This window comes from Magnolia sinica, chromosome 16 (genome assembly GCF_029962835.1).
Source record: "Magnolia sinica isolate HGM2019 chromosome 16, MsV1, whole genome shotgun sequence".
Lineage (NCBI taxonomy): Eukaryota > Viridiplantae > Streptophyta > Magnoliopsida > Magnoliales > Magnoliaceae > Magnolia > Magnolia sinica.
Genome location: NC_080588.1, coordinates 61,178,837 through 61,199,143, shown reverse-complemented (window position 1 = coordinate 61,199,143; position 20,307 = coordinate 61,178,837). Strand labels below are relative to the sequence as shown.

The 20,307-nt window shown below is 39.7% G+C and overlaps 1 protein-coding gene across 3 annotated transcripts; it reads right to left on the bottom strand.

Annotated features, from left to right (window-relative positions):
- Window positions 1-1,863: 1,863 nt before the first annotated feature.
- LOC131229013 (WAT1-related protein At5g45370-like) lies at window positions 1,864-17,771 on the bottom strand. 3 transcript variants are annotated; one of them, XM_058224864.1, is made up of 7 exons: window positions 17,548-17,771; window positions 9,208-9,273; window positions 8,809-8,925; window positions 6,674-6,959; window positions 4,050-4,205; window positions 2,572-2,723; window positions 1,864-2,297 (listed from the first exon to the last, which is right to left on the bottom strand). In XM_058224864.1, the coding sequence occupies exons 1-7, from the start codon at window positions 17,769-17,771 to the stop codon at window positions 2,111-2,113; spliced, it is 1,188 nt and encodes a 395-aa protein (XP_058080847.1). In that variant the 3' UTR covers window positions 1,864-2,110. The 3 variants fall into 3 exon arrangements, with proteins under 3 accessions (XP_058080847.1, XP_058080848.1, XP_058080849.1); XM_058224865.1 differs by having other exon boundaries at window positions 9,208-9,270; window positions 17,548-17,769; XM_058224866.1 differs by lacking the exons at window positions 8,809-8,925; window positions 9,208-9,273 and having other exon boundaries at window positions 17,548-17,770.
- Between the last annotated feature and the right edge of the window lie 2,536 nt (window positions 17,772-20,307).

Below are 20,307 nucleotides of genomic sequence, written 5' to 3'. Positions count from 1 at the left end.
TTAAGACATAATCCTAAAAATGAGTTAGATATAAAACTCAACTAGGTCATTATGAAGGAAACAATTAGAATTGAATGCTTACCTTTGAAACCTTTGTGGGGCCACCAAGGTTTTTTTTTAATTTGGTTTGATATTTGCGTTTTGAATCCAGATGCTTTGCTTGCTACCAACAAGAGATTTCCGTTTGTTGCAATTTGATTGGGCCACATCATCACATTGCATTTAATGTAGTAGTGCTGACAACATCATTGATGACATGAACCAATTAGAATATAGGCAAAATAAAAAAATTCTATTTGTAGCAAATGAAATATCCAAAATCTTGCATTCTTTGCTCATGTTAGTGGGAATCGGAGAAGGTTCTATATGGTCGAGCTCATGGGAACTCCCCATGAGGTTGAGCTGCGTGGGCCCCACCATGATGTGTGTCGAACATCAACACCGTGCATTTGATGGGTCCCCTTTAAATTATGGGATATCCCAAAAATCAGCCATATACGGAACTTCGTGGGCCATACCATCTAAAATCATGTGAAGACATGCCTAAAACATATAAAAGCACTTGGCGGGGCCCACTTGAAATTTTGATGCGACTGAAACTTGGTCTGACCCCTCATACAAGTGGGACACACATAATGGATGGGCTAGATTTGTGAACCACATCTCGGTGGGCCCATAAAATAATTATGAATGCTTTAATGGAGAGTAACCCCTCTCAACTTTTGTATGTGGTGTGGGCCACAAAAGTCACTGATTGACTTGATTTTTAATCCCTGGGCCTACCATGGAATGGTGCATTTGACTGATGGGATATATGTTTGACACACATCATGGTGGGGCCCACACAACTCGGCCTCTTGGGGGGTTCTCATGAGCTCTATAGAACCTTTTCCCAGCTGGAATAACCTTACAAACATTGTGGATGAAATATAAACATGCGAAGGTTTAAATGGTAGACTTTAATCCCACATATTTCTTGTGACATGGCGCACTTGAGTTTTGGATCTATCTCATTTTTATGCTCAAGCGAGTTATGTCATAGGAAACCCTAACGCGGCCCTACATGGCCCAGGGATTATGAATGTTTTAATGGAGAGTAACCCCTCTCAACTTTTGTATGTGGTGTGGCCCACAAAGGTCACAGATTGACTTGATTTTTAATCCTTGGGCCTACCATGGAATGGTGCATCTGACTGATGGGGTAGATGTTCGACACACATCATGGTGGGGCCCACACAACTCGACCTCATGGGGGGTTCTCATGAGCTCGACCGAATAGAACCTTTTCTCGGTGGGAATAACCTTATAAATATTGTGGATGGAATATAAACATGAAACAGACTTTAATCCCACCTATTTCATGTGACATGGCACACTTGAATTTTGGATCTATCCTGTTTTTATGCTCAAGTGAGTCATGTCATAGGAAACCCCCCTAATGGATGTTTTTCAAATAGTGTATGATGAAATTTATTATTATTATTGTTTTTTAAAATTAATATTTTTTTAAACAATAATCAACTAATTACTATGAAATCTTCAAATTTCTAGCTTTTCTTATTATTCATGATCTTATTATAGATTATCATGATTTAGTGCTAAAATCCTGTGTTACCGAGTTGAATTTTTTATTTCCTTCCATACATATTATTAAAAATTTTAAATTTATCCACTAATTTATAATAAAATATTTATAAAATTTAATTTTTAGCAAGATATTTTGGATAATATCCCTAGAAAAACCTCAAAATCTGTGAGAAATTCAAAACATGAAAAATCTCCCAAGAAATTCCTGAACTAGGAATTGCGGAGAACAAGATTTGTCCCTACAAGAGAAAAAAAAAAACAAATGATGGAAATTAATAAAATAAAATTAAAAAACTATGGGTAGTTACCTGATACAACACTAGCACTTAAAATACATGGAAATTTCCATCCCCATAATAAGATAATTTGGAAAAATTCGATCCAAATTCTCAAATGCCAAGAACCCATTTTGAAACCATCAATACTAAAATCAAAGCTAAAATCATACCCCCTTTTAGCAAATGCATATGACACAACAAATTCATGTGGCCAAACTGGCCAAAATATCATTGTGATCTAAGGTCTAGGTTGAGTGGAGCCTGGAGAATTTGTTTCCCTTCTGTTGTGAAGCCTCCATGGATGTCGGATCTTCGCAGAGAAGCTGTTCGGATTCTTGATTTTCATGAGCAATTCCGGCTGATTTTTTCTCTTTATAGCATGCCCAAGTCACCAAGTACAACCCAGCAATAATAAGCAGTCCACCAACAATGCTGTTTGCAAAAGAAAAACATCACATTGTTAGAAATTACCAGGTTTTTTCAATTTGAGTGATTTTTGAGGTATGGCCCATTATATAAGTGTGGCCAATATAGCCTTTTTTCTCATTTAAATCATCCCTACCTAATCACAACGGATAAACATGAGAATCTATGATGTGAGGCACACCAAATCAAATGATTGAACCATGGAACCATTGGCCTTTAGCCTATATAAACTAATTGAAAATCTACTAATAAAAAGATTGAAGATCAAACGAGGTACAACCTTCCAAGATAAATGGGGCTTCCGAGGAAGAGCAATGATAAAATGGCAGACGTTAGCGGTTGAAGCGGGTTGTACAATGCGACCAAAGAAGGCCCCAAGATCTTATTACACCATGTCAACAGCCCGTAATTTAGTGCGGATGAAATAGTTCCCTAAAAAAGAAAAAGAAGCACACATTTCAGTTCTTTTACAATACAACACTTCCTCTGATATAAAAGCATGTTCGAGCACATTTAAATGCATCGAAGTGTGTCTAACTACTAGTTGTAAGTATGTCTAAGTATGTCGAAGTGCAGTATACTTAGATACACTTAGACTGCACTTAGACATACTTAGACACACTTAGACACACTTAAATGCACTTAAAACTCACATAAATGTACATTGCACATGTATAGGATTGGCCAAGTGCTGCCACCTCTTCCCCTGGGTCTCCTTTTCCTAATATTCACCATCGAGTCATCAAAGCCTTTTTTACTCGGCTTGGCCTAGTCACTAGGGCTCTGAATGGGTAGGATTTGGATCAGATCCAGTTGGATCTAGCTCCAAGTTTGAAAATTTGTAGTCAAATTCGGATCCAGATTCTAATATGACTCGGATCCAAAAGTGATATCCATATTTGATCCCCTTATAAATAGCTAGATCTATTTCCAATCCAAAAATTCATATAGCTGTTGAATTCAGATCAAATTTGAGTCTGAATCCACTACATCACAAATCTAATACACACACACACACACACACACACACACACACAAAAGATAATATATTTAATTTAGCAATAAAAAAGTATAATTTAAATATTTTCAATTTGAATCAAGCAAGTGTATTGAAGTTCGAATAGCAGAAGTTAAACAACCACACATAACTTACTAATGTGGAAGTTGAAATGGTTGACGACTTGAAGCATGTAATAGTAGGGATCCGATCGGATCTCACAATTAGATCCAGATCCGAATATGATTCAGATTTATTTTTGTGAACCTGAATCCGGTCTATTTAATTAATCGAACCTATTTTAAAATCCAACTCCATATTATACACGTTTAGAGTGAATCGGATCTCAGATATGACCTACTCCACTCAGAGCCCTACCAGTCGTCCTACATTAGTAGAGTTGAAAAAGTCCCACGCCAGCAAACAATGGCTAGCTTAAAGCTTTGGTTGTATCCGGGCTCTTCTTCTATAAATACCATATAGAGCTCGCATTGGCATAATGGGGTGACACATGGTTGGATGATCAGAACCATAAATACGATGGTCCATGTTGAATCAAATTGTTAGTTTAAGGCCATGTTTGAACGAATCAAATTATAATAATTCAATTCAATAAAGCATAAATGTACCAAGTGAGGTTAGATTGCAATTGATTCATAGCAACGGAATACTTTAAAAATGGTGATTTGGATCATTTCATGTCTAACTTTAAATACATGGATTTGAAATTTGATAATGTAAAACAATAATTAAGAACTTACAGCATATAAAACCGCGATTATCTCGGAATTCGTCAAGGTCCAATCTTTATGGAGATTAGTCGCTAATAATCCCGTCAATGCCATTAAGAAAGCGCCGAAAAAATATGAGTATGCCGTCACCGACAAACCGGCGGGATACCACGTCAAGAGCCGAGACTGCGATTAAAAAATATAATAATAATAATAATAATAAGATTAATCACATACATCCTGGTGTATGCTATATTAATGCTGACTCCGAGCACGTGCGCCATCCTGTCACGTGTAGATGATCATGGCCATGCATTAGGATCACCTGGCATGAAAATTGGGCCGGTTCACCAAGTGGGCCATATGTCCACATTGAATTATATGTGACATAGTGCACTAATTCACCATGCTAATAGGCTATTAGTTTAAATAAATCACTAATTTAACTAAATAACTGGATGAACGGTGAGATTTTCATGACGATTGAAGAGAAAATTTCATATCAATGGTGGGAATGTTGGGGCATCGCCTACACTGGGGCCCACAGATCACCGGCAGGGCTACATTGTAAGGCCCAAGGCCCCAGTCAGGCATGGGCCTAGCACGGCAGGCCCAAACCTGGGCTCAGAAAGAACAGGTTGGGTCCGACGGACGACCTGGCCCAAAAGTTGATCTGATCATTATTTCTCATGCGAACGCTCCTAACGCATCCGTTGATCAAGTGGGCCACACATGCACAAAGACAAACATTTAGAGGAATGAAATCAACGGACAAGATGCATATGTTGCCTAATCAAGAATTCTAAATGGCTTATTAGTAGGATGGGGCACATAGGCCAGGCTGGGGCAGACTAAATGACTTGAGCCTAGCCTGGCATGATCGGGCCATACAGTCCAAGTCCGGCCCACAAGCCCATCCAATAGGCCCAAAGATTTGTAAGATCTGTACACTTAGGGACTCATCAGATAGACGGCCTAGATTGGATCCGTGCCTAGATTGGATCCGTGCATGATCCGTACACTTTGGGGTGAACTGAAACCAAGTAGTTCCATTTGAGTCTATACTCTGATTTAGATCACACCCTGAGAGCACAGAACCTGCAACTGGATGCATGGATCATGAGTCATGAGTACCTCAATCCAAACCGTCTAAATTGTGGGGCCTGTTGGAGATTTGAAGTAACCCCAAATGCAGATTAGTTGGACCACCCTTAACTCCGATTAACGAACTTCTTTTTGTTCAATCTGGACCGTTGGATTTTCATTTCAACGCATTAGATATCATATACGTTCTTCGATTGTGACCCATCTATGTAGGCCTATAATTTGGACGGTTATGATCATGGTACATGTATGCAGGTGATGGCTATGTGTGTCTCTCTATCAGAGGGTAAACTCATTACAATGACCAGCTGCAGTTGTATGCTCTTATTTCAAAACAAAATTGCAAGGGCTTTTCCCACACGTGTGCATGATCTGGGCCTTTCATCTAGTGGGCTCCACTGCATATATGTGCTGGCCTAAAATTCACATTGAGCATGGACCTATAGTCAATTCCTCTCTAAATAATCAATATTTCCCATACAAGTGTGGTCCACTCCAATTTCTTGGGTGGGCCACACACAGATTGCCCTACCTGATGAACGCCTCAAACATCACTCGGTTGGCACGTGTGCCCACAAGTAAATGAATGATCCCACATGGACTGGCGTGGCCCACTTCGGGCGGGCTTGGGCTGGAACATTAGGCCCAAAGGCCAACTGGGCTTAAAATTTAAGCCCTTATAATTACAACGGATGGCTGCGATTCATTTAAGAACTAATCAGCCCAGCCCCTTGGGATTGCAAAGGCATTTTTCATGATGGGGCCCACTTAGAAGAACTCATCTAAAATAACACATTTGTTGGTTGCAACTAGAGCTAGGTAGGGGACAACTCGACTCATCCGACTCGACCTGAACCGAATGGGTGAGTCGGTCTGAACCGAGTAGGCTTCTCACAATCCGAACTCAAACCGAGTCGAGCTCAAGTTACCCAATAACTCGATCCAACTCGACTCGAAACTCGATCTGGTTAGACTCGACTCAATTCAAAACCGACTCGACTCAGATTTGGGTATATATAAAATAAAAAACCCTGATTCGATCCCAAACTCTCTTCCAATCCCGGCAACTACCCACCTCCATCATCCTCTCTCTCTCTCTCTCTCTCTCTCTCTCTCTCTCTCCACTCGTCCCACTCTCCTCTTCAAGCCCACCACCGTCACCACCACCCTCTCTCTCTCTCTCTCTCTCTCTCTCTCTCTCTCTCCTCTACACTCCATCCCTCCCTCCCTCCCTCATCTCTCAATCCGAATGGGATCCGAATCGGTGCAACTTAGTACTTTTTACTGGGTCGGACTCGGTTCGAATTAGTCCAAGCTAGACCCGGATTCAGATCGGTTTAGGCATGCTAGGCTCGGTATCGAGTCGAGTCAAGTTCAGTTAAGGCCTATTTCAAAACTGGATCGAGTTGAGTCATCCCTAACTCGGTCCACCTCGACTCGATGCCCAGCTCTAGTTGCAGCCATGACGGGGCGAAACACGTCAATAGCCAGCCCATGAGCTAAGACCCAAGCCCAAGCCCAGCCCAATCCAAGTAAATAAAGTCCAATACCTGTGTAGCAAGGTAAGTTGCCATGCACATACAGTTCGCTATCAAGCACAACACGCCAATGTGCCAACGTGTGAGCCCAAACTTCAGCAAATCAAATCCTAACCATCCATCTGAATCTGATTGGAACTTGACGTAGAGCTCTCTTTGAAGATCATGGCCCATGAAACTCATCCCAAGCACAGATGGGCCTTTGTACAAAACCATCAATATGGCTCCGGCGACACAGACCACTATGCCGGCCACCTTCGCCTGCCCTTCTGTTCGGAGCAAATGCACTTGTTCAGTGCTGCATTGATGAAAAAAAAATAAAGAAAAAGCCTTAGACAGATTCCGGAGTGGACGCGGACACATACGGGCAGACATTGCAGATGACATGATGCAAGTGTATCTCAATCTAAACCATCCAAATTGTGGGCCCGCTGAGATTGATCATTATCATATACTTTCACCTTAAGTGGATCCTAATTATCCAAATGGTGGCTACCGGAGTAGGGTGGCGATGGGGAGTCTGGTAAACATGGGCCCAGCTTGTTTATCTATAGGACTGAAATTCAGGCCCAGCCCAGATCAGTTTTCCAATGGATCCATCCCTCACCAATTAAAATTCCAGTCAGGTCCAAGTAGGGCCAAATATATATATATATATATATATATATATATATATATATATATATATATATATATATATATATATATGTTCTAGGCGGTCGACCTCATGGGTTCCCATGAGGTCGAGCTGTGTGGGTCCCACTGTGATGCGTGTTGAACATCTACCCCTTCAGTCAGATGCACCATTTCATTGTGAGCCTAGGGCATGAAAATCAAGTCAATCCATGACTTGCGTGGGCCACACCACATACAAAAGTTGAGAAGGGTTACCCTCCCATTAAAAAATCCATAACCATTTGTTGGCCCACTGAGATGTGGTTCACAAATCTAGCCCATCCATTATGTGTGTTCCACTTAATGAGGGGTCAGACCAAGTTTCAGACTCATCCAAATTTCAGGTGGGCCCTACCAATTCCTTTTATATGTTTTAGGCATGTCTTCACGTGATTTTAGATGGTATGGCCTACTTGATAGTATGGCCCACCTGAGCTCCGTATACGGCTGCTTTGTTGGATATATCATAATTTAAAGGGAACCCATCAAATGCATGGTGTTGATGTTTGACACACATAATGGTGGGGTCCACACAGCTCGACCTCATGGTAAGTTACCATGAGGTTGACCGTATAGAACCATTTCCCACACACACACACACACACACACATATATATATATATATATATATAATGGGTCATTGGGTTTAGGGTTTAGGAGTGCAAGATGGCTCGCATCACTAGGTCTGGGTTAAGTACAATAATTGCTAAGCGGATTTTCAGCGTAATAATGGTCCAAATGCAATCTTTTCCAAAACCCAAAACTCAAAACCAAAACAATTCTAGATAGTATTGATTAATTAACCAAATGATACTTGTATTAATTAACTATTTTTCTCAGGTTCAAATCACAACTTGGGTTGGGTGGGGTCCATATTAGAATAGTCAGGATGGGACCCATTTAGAAATTGGGTCTAAGTCTGGTACAATCGGGTTGATTTTGGGAGGTCCCATGTACGTCGACGAGCACATCTTGTTTAGCCCCAGGCCCAGATCAAATTTATAATGGACCCCATCCCTTACCAATTAAATTTCAGGTCAGGTCCAGGTAGGGGCCGAAAAAAAAAAAAAAAAAGGTGGCCCTTTAATGGGTCATTGGGTTTGAGGTTTAGGGTTCAGGGGTGCAAGATAGCTCGCATGGTCAGGTCTAAGTTAGGTACAAAAATTACAAGTGGATTTTCACATAACAATGGTTCAAATATAATCTTTTCCAAAACCCAAAACCTAAATTATTCTAAATAGTATTGATTAATTAATTAAATGATACTTGGATTAATTAGTCTGTTTTTGAACCATGGCCCATCCACTGTTGGGCCTGCGATTTGGATGGTTTAGATCAAAGTGCATGTCACATTCACAAGAGGTATTTGCAAGCACATGGATCATCATAATTTTCCAAGGCTTCAAATAAATCCTCTAATAATAATGATTTCCATCGAACGGTCAGAAAGGTGAATAGATGGTGGGCCTCACCCCATTATTGCAGCCAATAGAAAGGTGAAGACTGGAATAGCTGGCTGTACGGCTGCAGCATATGATGGATTTGTGTAGCTAAGGCCAATAAGAAATAAAAGCTGGTTCGCATATATCCTGTTCAATAATTCAAAAAATTAGTACAATCCAGACGGATCATCTAGTGGGCCCTGCTATACATGTTCCTGGATCCAAAAATCAAGTCGATCCAACGGTCCTGATTATTCAATCAGGACAGCGCTTAATTTCACTTTTCCATCGAAAGGAACCGTTCGGACGACCTAACCAGCCCAATTTCTGGACCATGAACATATATGATGGGTCCTGAAGGATGAACGGTCCAGATCAAATTGTAAACGGTGCAAAGAATAGGTTCAAGGTGGGCCAGGTAAACCTTACCCGGTGAACCCCAGGAAGATGAACCACACGAGCTGGCGGCGAGATAGCGGAGGGCGTATCGTTCTGCTACAAAGAAGGATTATCCCGTTTTATGACGTGGAGAAATTCAAATTATCCAGTGGACAAGTGTATGGAAACCTTCCCATGCGCCTAGTTGCATGTGGATTCGTTGGTAACTGAATCGCCTATCTGGACCGTCCATTAGGTCCGGTCCATACAGTTTCCACTGCCTTACAAAAATAAAAGAAACTAGATGAGACGATCTTGTCCATTCATTTTTGCATTGATTGGATGGTTTTGATCATCCGATTGGTAAGATTTTTTTAATGTATGCTATAAATAGTGGGTCTGGGCAAATGGGCAGTGCAGATCAGTGATTCAGATTCTCCACATTCCAAATGCAATTACGTGCATGGGAAGGTTTCCATGGTGAATGATCGAGATGTGTCGGGCCACGTGATGTTTGAGTGCCATCTAAGCCGTCCATTAGATTTGCCCCCACATTTTAGGCGTAGATTCTAAACTACAGCTTGATACACAATCAAGCTAATGATAACAAAGGGAACAACCAGATAGACATTGAGGAGGATGATGCCCACCATAGAAACTTTCAGATGGAATGTGGGGTCCACCATGTTGTTTATATGCCATCCGACCGGTTCATCAGGTGTGCTCCACTAGGATTAAGAGACACGCCAAAAGCAGGCCATTCCAAAACTCAGGTGGGCCACACCATGTGAATGTATTAAATTTTATGAGATTTTACATGGCCCTCTATTGAATATTCAACCAAGCTTTTTTACCATATGTTCATGCCATTGGCATAAGTGAACAAGAGAAGTAAGTATAGTGTTAATGACCCAGTGACATAACGTGATTAGATTACAATGTCCTACTTTAAAAAAAGAAGATTTAGTTAAATATGTATTCCACCCAATAACTTTCAAACATATTTTAGCTAAATCAACTTTAAAACATGCCTTGCATGAATTAAATTTATTTTTTTTTTTTTTAATGGCAGCTGTGACTAACAAAACCCTCCAAAGTTAGGCAAATAAAAGATATCCTTAGTAACATGGTCACACGACAATTCATGTCCACCAAGAAAGCTAATCATAGTCACTGTCTTAAATGTGTCACTTCATAGATTGCTAGGTAAACTGAATCATAAAAAACACCATGATAATATTATGGATTCAGAGTAGGATTTAATTGAGTCATATGCATGGATTCAGAGTAGGATTTAATTGAGTCATATGCCCCTGTTAGGGAGAAGAAAGTGGATTAGGTGTTATTTAGGTAACACCTTAGTACCCCATTTATTATTATTATTATTATTTTTAAATTATTTTTTATTTTTTTACACATGCACACACACCACCATACATTCACGCCATGGTGGGATTTCACCACCTATGGGTAGTCGAACCCTCAACCCGGTGTTGAAACACCTGAGAGTCTACCATTGGAGTAAGAGTAAGGGCCCACGTTGATGATGTGTTGTATATCCACCTTGTCCTTCCATTTTATCAAGCACATTTTTTGTCGTGGTCCAAAAAAAAATTAAGGAGATCTAAATCTTAGGTGGATCACACAAATGGAGATAGTGATGATTGAATGCCCACCATTAAAAGTTACCTAGGGGGCATTGTAAGTAGGTCCATAATGTTTATTTGCTATCTTACTCATTAACAAGGTCAACAAGACTAGGATGAAGAGAAAAATACAAAGATCAACTTATCAAAATCTTTTATGAGCTATAAAAAGATTTTAATGGCCACTTACCATTTTTTCTAATGTTGTGATCCATAAGAGATTTGGATATGCTTAAGTTTTGGTATAACGTCTTAAAATGAGCTAAAGAAATGAATAGTAAATATGGATATACAACAAATTCATCAAAATGAGCCCCACATGGTATGGGTAACCCTCACTAAGGTGTTAACCTGGTAACAACTAATCCGCTCTCGATAGAGATGAGTAGTAAGAAGTGGTCCAATCAAATCTAGCCACATTGGGTCACTTGAGAGATCACACCCAAAGTGAAGATTTGGTCCCTAGGATATGTGGTGTATATGTAGGGGTGTACATCGAGTGGAGCTGGCCTTAGCTTGACTTGGCTTAGCCATTAGCTGACCTTAGCTCGAGCTCGGCTCGGCTCGGCTCGGTCTTTGCGCCTGACTGGTCAGCTCGAGCTAGCTTGGGCCGAGTTTAAGATAAGATCGAGCCGAGTTCGCCATTGAGGCATTTTCACAAACATCTAGACTGCAACGTCAAAATCCTACAGTATGTAACATACAGAAGCAATGATTTTATAGGTATTTTATCAAACACATTCTAAGCAACATAAAAACTAAGAAAAAAAAAGGGTATTTGTTTTATGTACATACCTTCTTTGCCACCAACCACACTTTGTTAAGACATTTCTTCAAATACTTGGTGAGCAACATCAATAGCAAAGTAACCAAGTCATTGAAGTGGTTCAATCCGAGTTGGATTCGATTCGAGTTGAGTCGAGTTGGGGCCAGTTCGAACTCATTTTCAAGCTAAAAAAATCAGCTTGACTCGGCTCGAACTTAACTTCGAACTGAGTTGAATCGAGCGAGCTAACTGAGCTAGCTCGGTTGTTGTACACCCCTATGTGTATGTAAAGCATGTTTGAAAGTTGTTCGATATAGTACTTAATTAACCTTTTAGATGAACTAAAAAAATAAAAATAAAAATCAATCAAACCAATTATCAAGAGAGAGGAAAATGATCCATCTTTGCCCAATGTACACTTGTACTCAATTATGAGAAGTTGGGTTGGATCCTTACTCTTGATCCGGTGGTAGACTCTCAGGAGTTTCAACACCCGGTCAAGGGGTGGAGTATCCATAGGTGGTGAAATCCCACCACGGCGTGAGTGTGTGGGGTGTTTGCGCGTGTGTAAATAAAAAATAAAAAAAATTATGAGAAGTTGGGTCAACAGATCGTTTAGGGTCTGTTGCTTTCCACCATAGATGGAGTATCTGTCACAAATCTCTTAGATGGGAAGATCTCAGCGACCTATCTTAGAGAATTTTTCATTTCAATGTAGTCTCATTCATATTCTCAATACGGGGGTGTGCGTGCGTGTGTAAAAAATAAAAATAATGAGAAGTTGGGTCAACAGATCGTTTAGGGTCTGTTGCTTTCCACCATAAATGGAGTATTTGTCACAAATCTCTTAGATGGGAAGTCTTATTCATATTCTCAACCGTTTATCTCTAGGCCACAACAAGAAAAGTTAGAGACCATCCCGTCCGGAATAGATTTAAGGCGTAGACCATCCACGTGAGACACAACAGAGTAACGGTCTGGATCACAAAAACCTTAGGCCACACGTGTCAGAACTGAAACAAAGGTACACTGTGCGAATGCTCCCGTGGAGTCTCACATGATTCCTTGGAAGAGACGAGACGCGGTTTGGCTGGTGACTCCCGACATCAGCCAGCTAGCTGGAGCTGGTTGATGTCAAAACTATGTGGATCTGATGTATATAATTTATCCACACCGTCCATACATTTTTCCAGCTCAATTGAGGACATAATCCACAAAACGATACAGATCGAAAGCTCAAGTGGGCCACACCACAGAAAACTTCTTAGGGGCCACAGAAGTTTTGGATCAAAAATCAGTATTTGTGTTTTTCCTTCATCCAGGTCTGCGTGACCAATAAACTTAATAGTGGCTTAGGAATGGATGAGATTATTCCTACTGTGTTCTCGTGGTGTGGCCCACTTCAGATTTGGATCTACCTCATTTTTTGCCTCATGCCATCAAATTAGCTGACAAAATGGATGGACGGTGTGGATAAAATAAATACATCGTGGTGAGCCCACAGCTTTGACAACGCCTAGCTGTCACCAGCCAAACGGCCTGGTTGAGAATGGCAGGGCTTTGGTGGATCCCGGGATCCACCATGGTGGGTGGATTCCTTACCGTGTGGCCCACCTTGATGCATATGCCTTAAATCCATGCTGTCCATTAGTTTTGACAGATCATTTTAGCTCATGATCCAAAAAATGAAGTAGATCCAAATCTCAGGTGGACCACACCACAGGAAAGGCCCCACGGTCACAGCATGATGAATGTGGATCATTTAGTTGCACGTGGATTCGCTGGTAACTGAATCGCTCATGTGGACCGTCCATTAGGTCCAGTCCATTCTTCTTCCACTGCTGTACGAAAACCAAAGAAACTAGAAGGGACAATCTTGTCCATTCATTTTTGATTTGATTGGACGGTTCTGATCATCCGATTGGTAAGATTTTTTTAAGGTATCCTATAAATAGTGGGTCTGTTAAATATCCAACGCTGGTAAACTACTTTGAGTGGTCCCATCTCTAATAATGGCAGCGAATTTAGCTGACGAGATCTGCAATTATGCCATGATAATCTGACAGGATATGATTTGATTGAGCCACATACATCTGTCATACACGACAAATGTGCGAAGAATTTTCTACATGAGACTTCATTTTCTGACAGCAACATATCAACCAGTCAAATCCTATCATGTTAGCTCAGACATCACAAGGGAGCCATTTAGCTTCCTGCCAAAGCCTCTTGCAGAAAATGCCCCCAGTCCAACCAAATCCAACAAAAAGATGAAAAGGTAAATCAACCGACTCACCTGTTAATTGAAAAAAAAAAAAAAAACCAAACCAATGACAAAGCAGTGATGCCTAGGTGAGGCTTACTTAAAATAGGCATAGATCCAGTACAATACTCGAGTAGCTACAGGGGAGGGAAAGATGGGTAAATAAGTGCCTACTGTTGCAGACTGAGATACTGGTTTCAACACTTGAGGTCTTGGCATCGATCCCCAGCGGAGGTGGCTAACATGGAGTGTGTGTATTGAAAGTGCCTACTGTTGAAACCTTTCAGGGTTCTACCTTGACATTTACATGCCATCTAAACTGTTTATAAGGTCATTCCGACGTATGTGAAAACACAAAAAACTTAGCCTCATACAAAATTTTTGTGGCTATATGAATGCTTAAAAGATGTTTACTCAATCTCCGTTGTTTCCTCTCGTGTAGCTCAGTTAAGTCTTGAATGCAGCTCAGTTTTTGTTGCATGTATTAAAATGAGCTTGCATAAAATAGATGGATGAGATGGATTTTTCGCAAACATCAAAGTGGGCCCCACCTCGCTTCCTACTGCTGGAATTGGCCTCTTCTCAATTTAGAGAAGTCGGATCTGTACTCCAAGCTCTAGGTGTGCCACACACAGCTGACATCTATGGTGTGTTTACGTCACTAAGTTATATGGGCTCACCATGAGATATAGGTTATATTCAAATTGTCCGTCCATTTGGCTAGATCATTATAAGACTTGTGCAAAAAATGTAAAATAGATCAAAAGCTCAAGTGAACCACATTCCTAGGAGTCATAAAAGTTTGGCAGACTCAAACAATGGATGTATTTGTAGTATGGATGAGGAGATATCTTTTTAGGTTGATTGAGATTGGGACTGGAATGGTTTAGTTTATATGGGCACTAAGAAGTGAACATCGAAGTGGGCCCCACCTCGCTTCCTACTGCTGGAATTGGCCTCTTCTCAATTTGGATAAGTCAGATCTGTACTCCAAACTCTAGGTGTACCACACACAGCTGACATCTATGGTGTGTTTACGTCACTAAGTTATATGGGCTCACCATGAGATATATGTTACATCCAAATTGTCCGTCCATTTGGCTAGATCATTATAAGGTTTGTGCAAAAAATATAAGATAGATCAAAAGCTCAAGTGAACCACATTCCTAGGAGTCATAGAAGTTTGGCAGACTCAAACAATGGATGTATTTGTAGTATGGATGAGGAGATATCTTTTTAGGTTGATTGAGATCGGGACTGGAATGGTTTAATTTATATGGGCACTAAGAAGTGAACCATTGCTAGGTGGCAATTAATGGTTAAGAATATTTGAAAAAAGTTTCTACCTGTTGATCAATAATTTGAGCCGTTTTTGACAATCCAAATAAAAATATTACATACACTTTCATGTATAAATCATGATTTTTTTATTTTTTTTTTCATTTTCGATGTGGGACAAAAGTAAAAACTGCACTTTTCAACTTGAAAAATAAAAATTTCAAAAATTTCAATTATTTTCAAAAACCAAATTTCAACACTTTTCCCTTTATCCAGGTTTGTGTGACCTAATGAACAGATTGGATAGAAAATAAACATAATGGTGAGCCCTACCAATATTTTCACGATGAGAATTATTGTTCCCTACTTAATCTTTGGATATGAAACATTTTTGAGCTTACACTCTAAAATAATTTCACCAAATGGATGGTCATTTTGAATATAATAAATACAAAACTGTGGGGCCATTGAACTTTGATATCCTCTCCAGTCCTTAAATCCTAAGGCTCGGCCACCTAGTGCACTCCTCTTCACACGCCCACATACACATACTATCGTGGTCAGTGGTGTGTGATACACCACACAATCTACTTCCCAGAAACCTTTTGTCATGTGTTACAGCTAAAACCAAAGTACTCTGTATGAAAGTTCACATGATTCTTCCACGAAAGGGTCTCAACCGTTGGGCGGCCCTTACCATGGGGCCCACTTTGATGTATGTATTTTATCAATCCAGATCATCTGCTTGTGACAAGCAGAAAAATCTAACTTTCTTGCGTCTTGAATTGTCCACGTCCATGTCAGCAATATTCCATTGATGTGGTCCACTTATATTGCAAAAGGCAGGATTTTTCTACCTGTAGCAAACAGATGATCTGGATTCTTATTTTATATCCACTTTGTCTAGCAAATCATGCTAGGGCATGAGCAGAAAAATGAAGCACATCTAATTCTCAGGTGGACCATATCACAGGAATGGTGGTGATTGACCATTAATGAGCCATAAAAGTTTTGAATCTAGCTGCTGTTTGTTTTTTTTTGTGTTTTTTCCCTCTTCATCTAACATAATTAGTGAGCTATAAAAGTCTTGTATTTAGCTGGTATTCGTTGTTTTTGTTTTTGTTATTATTATTATTTTTTTGTTTTCTCTTCATCCAACTTTACTTATCTTATCAACATGTTGGATGGCAAATAACCGTTACCAAAACATTACGGTGGGCCCTGGAAAGTTTTTAATGGTTAATGGTAGGGCGTGATTCATTCAATCACTATTGTTTCTTATAGTGTGGTTTGCCTGAGATTTGGATCTTCTTCATTTTTGGGCTCATGCCCTAAAACGATCGGGCAAAATGGATGGATGCCATGGATATAGAATACATACATCAAGGTGGGCCCCACAGTAAGGGCCACACCATCTTTGGGTGAGGCCTGGTGCGCACCTAATCCGCCGCCTGCATGACCTAATCCGTTCCCGTAAATTCCGGGCTACTCTACCAAGGAAACGGATCCCCTGCATCCGGCTGCATGCTAACTTAATACGGTCCATATTTCCAGACAAAGCATACCTTCGGCAGGAGATCCGAGCCATGTAAAAAGTGGAACTTACCACCAAGATCATCAGTTTCGAAAATCACGCCGATCGACAGAGTAGGTGGGACACACCATCGATTTTATCGGTGTGGCCTGCCTGACTAGTGGATCGGCCTGGTCTTCAGTCCAGGTGATCTTTATGGTGGGATAAACCTTTTACATGGATCGGATTTCCTACACAAGCAACGCATTGGCATAAAAAGGTGATTTTAACAATTCTTGGATGATCAGGACCGTCCAATTGGTGACATTCGAATGGGCGATTAGAAAGAGACTAGTCAGTGGTCCATGTTCAACGGATGATATGGCATGGTTATGATCATTCAATTGGGTTTTTTGAATATGCTCTCTCTGTAATGGATCCGACAATGTGGAAAGTCTGGATTGATTTCCTTGTAGGCTGTGTGGTCCACCTAGGATTTAGATCTAGCTCATTTTTGGGCTCATACCCTAAAATGAGCTGGAAAAATGGATGGACGGCGTGGATAAAACACATACGTGCTGTGTGCTACATTAAGCATTCCGAGTCCTCTTGAATGGTGGTGACTCATCTACCATACACCTGCCTACAAGTAAATCAATCCAGACCGTCCAAATTGTCAGATCCATTACAGATAGAGCATATTCAGAAAACCCAATTGAACGATCACAACCATGTGATACCATCCGTTGAACAGACCACTCATTAGTTTCTTTCTAACCGTCCATTAGAAGGTCACCAATTGGACGGTCCTGATCATCCATTAAGTGTTATCTCCAGAATACGCTCCATCCACAGCGTGACTCACGATTTGTACGGTCAGTATGTAAGGATAGATGGAGGCAGGGGAAGAGACGAGAGCACTGACCTTTCTCTGAAGAAGGCGATGGGGGCGAGGATGAAGAGAGCTAGTGCGTTGCGAAGGACGCAGAAGACGATGTTACTCATGCCCACGTTAAGGGCAACCTTCGTTATCACGTGATATCCGCCGAAGCAGAACTGCACGAACGCCATCGCCGCGTGCGCCTTCCACTGAGAAGCCATTTCCTCTCTCTCTCTCTCTCTCTCTCTCACTCTGTGGCCTTTGGGCATGTATATCTGAGGAGAAAAACTTTGATACTCTGGTTGAGTGTGGCGGATGATACCCAGACCCTTAGGAATTAACCACGTAGCGTATAAGTAAGAAAAATGAATACTTGGCATATAAGTAAGTCTAATCAAGTTGATCAACTATTTACTTTGGTGTTGTCCACTTGAGATTTGGATCAGTTTATTTTTGGGCTCATGCCTTAAAATGAGCTGGCAAAATGAATATACAGCTGATAAAAACACAGAAATTATGGCAAGCCCTACTAGGAAGCTGATTAGGTGCGGTACCGCACACCAGTGACCTAGCTGGTGTATGCGAAGAGGCCGACCATCCTCGAGCCCCATAATGGTACCAAGGGTGGAAAAAAAAAAAAATCAAAGTTATGTGAGTCCATCAGGATGTATTTATTATATATATGTCTATACCATCTATTCATTTCGCCAGGTCATTTTATAGCATGAACCTAAAAATGAGAAATATCCAAAGTTCAAGTGGACCACATCACAAATAGTCATGAGGACAACGATTCCCACCGTTAAACATTGGTAGGGATCACCTTAATTTATTTTTTTTAAAATTCATTTATAAGGTCATAAAAACATGGATGAAGAGGAAAAACAAATATCAGATTGATCAAAAACTTTTGTGACCTCCGGAAGGTTTCAATGGTAGACCTTCAATCTCTCACCATTTTCTGCAGTGTGGTCCACTTGATCTTTAGATCTACCTTACTTTATGCCTCTCCCTGATTGTAATAGTTTTACTTTTAAATTAATAAAATTGATGATCAATTTTATTTTTAATGTTATCTATTTATAATTAATTCATTGAGAAACTTAAAATGTTATTACCTTTAAAAAAAAATAATTCTAGTTCAGGTAAAAAAGATCTCATTTTAAAAAATTAATTGTTGCCTTCTCAAATTTATTGATTACCATAACAATCAGTTGTTGAATAGTTAGACCAATCTTCATATATATATATATATATATATATATAATCTCTTGATATCATAAGCTTTCAATCAATTCCAGAAGAGTATACTGTTGCTATGCCCAATAATATTTTTAATAGCGCACGTTCAATCGAATTCAAAACATTCATTACTAGAAATAGCCTCATTTCTAGATCACCACAGGACGCGGTTCCACTGGACTAACCCTTGAAACTTGACTGAAGTGGGTCAATGCAGTGGCTCATGCAACTCACATGTTTTTTTTTTTTTTTTTTTTTTTTATCAAATTCAATAATTTTATAATATTATAAAATTATATTAAAATATTTAAAAATAATTACAAAATTTTTCTAACTTAGAAATGTTGGCATTTAGTGTACTGCTCCTAATTCAACATGCGTTCTGGATTTAAAGAACAGAATGGCTCAAAAAAAAATAATAATAAATAAAAATAAAAAAAAAAATCCAATTTTAGAAATGAAATAAAAAGAAAGCAAATTCCATTATTCTGTCGGCTCAACTTGCATTGATTAATATATGCCATGTGTATTAATCATCAAACTCTGCCAGACTATAAGACAAGTGCCATTTTTCTTCCTGAAAAGATTTTTACTCTGGCAGATTGTGATGGATGCTGCACAGGCCCTTAGAAATTGCGTACATGGCCTTCAAGCGAGTCAAACTAAACTGCCCAAAATTACTGTTCCCAGTTTATGCATCATGAACAAAAAATTAGGATTATTTGATGATATGAGTATTAGACTGGTGAACATTTATTAAATTGTTAAACGTTAGAAATATCCAACGGTCCAATTTCAATGAACATGTGTCAGTGCATCAGAGGTTAAGATAAATGAAGAAATCTACTTTTGGGGTTGTTACGTCGCAACAATGGTTGTCACGATTTAATCGGTTTAATTTGTATCAATGCATGCCACATATATAGTTTCTTAGTGCCTGTGTATCAAGCTTTATATCTGCCAGATTATCATAATACTCCACTTTCCTCACGAGAACAACATAGATGCTCTGGTGAGTATGATGGATGATACACATGCACTTATGCATACAATTAGTTGAATTAAACCATTAAATTATTAAACTCATGTAACGAAGTCCTGGATTTTCACTATTTTAGATTATTAAAAATTTTTAATTTTTTTTAAAAATGTAATTAACTTATATTATCACTTACTGAACATTAGCACTTAGTGTTAGTTTATACATGGGTGGAACCAGTAAAGAACCGCACAAGTCCAATTAATTAATTGTAAGAAGCCAACAAATCCGTCTGATCACTTAAATACCGAATTTAGCCACATGATTTGCTCACACAGAGCTTAAATCTAACTGACCTAATACTGATTAATCAAGACAATCGTAACTAAATTAAAAGACCTACTCGAAGCCGAGTTAGATAAGGCTCAGATCTTGACTAATGGACCAAATTAATCAACTCTATCACTCTTTTAGCTTAAAATCGATGGTTTAGAGTAACCATGACCAAATCTCCACTTTCACTAGTTATAATAGGCCACCCTATGAACATAGTTAATCTAAACCTTAATCACTGCCTACGAGAA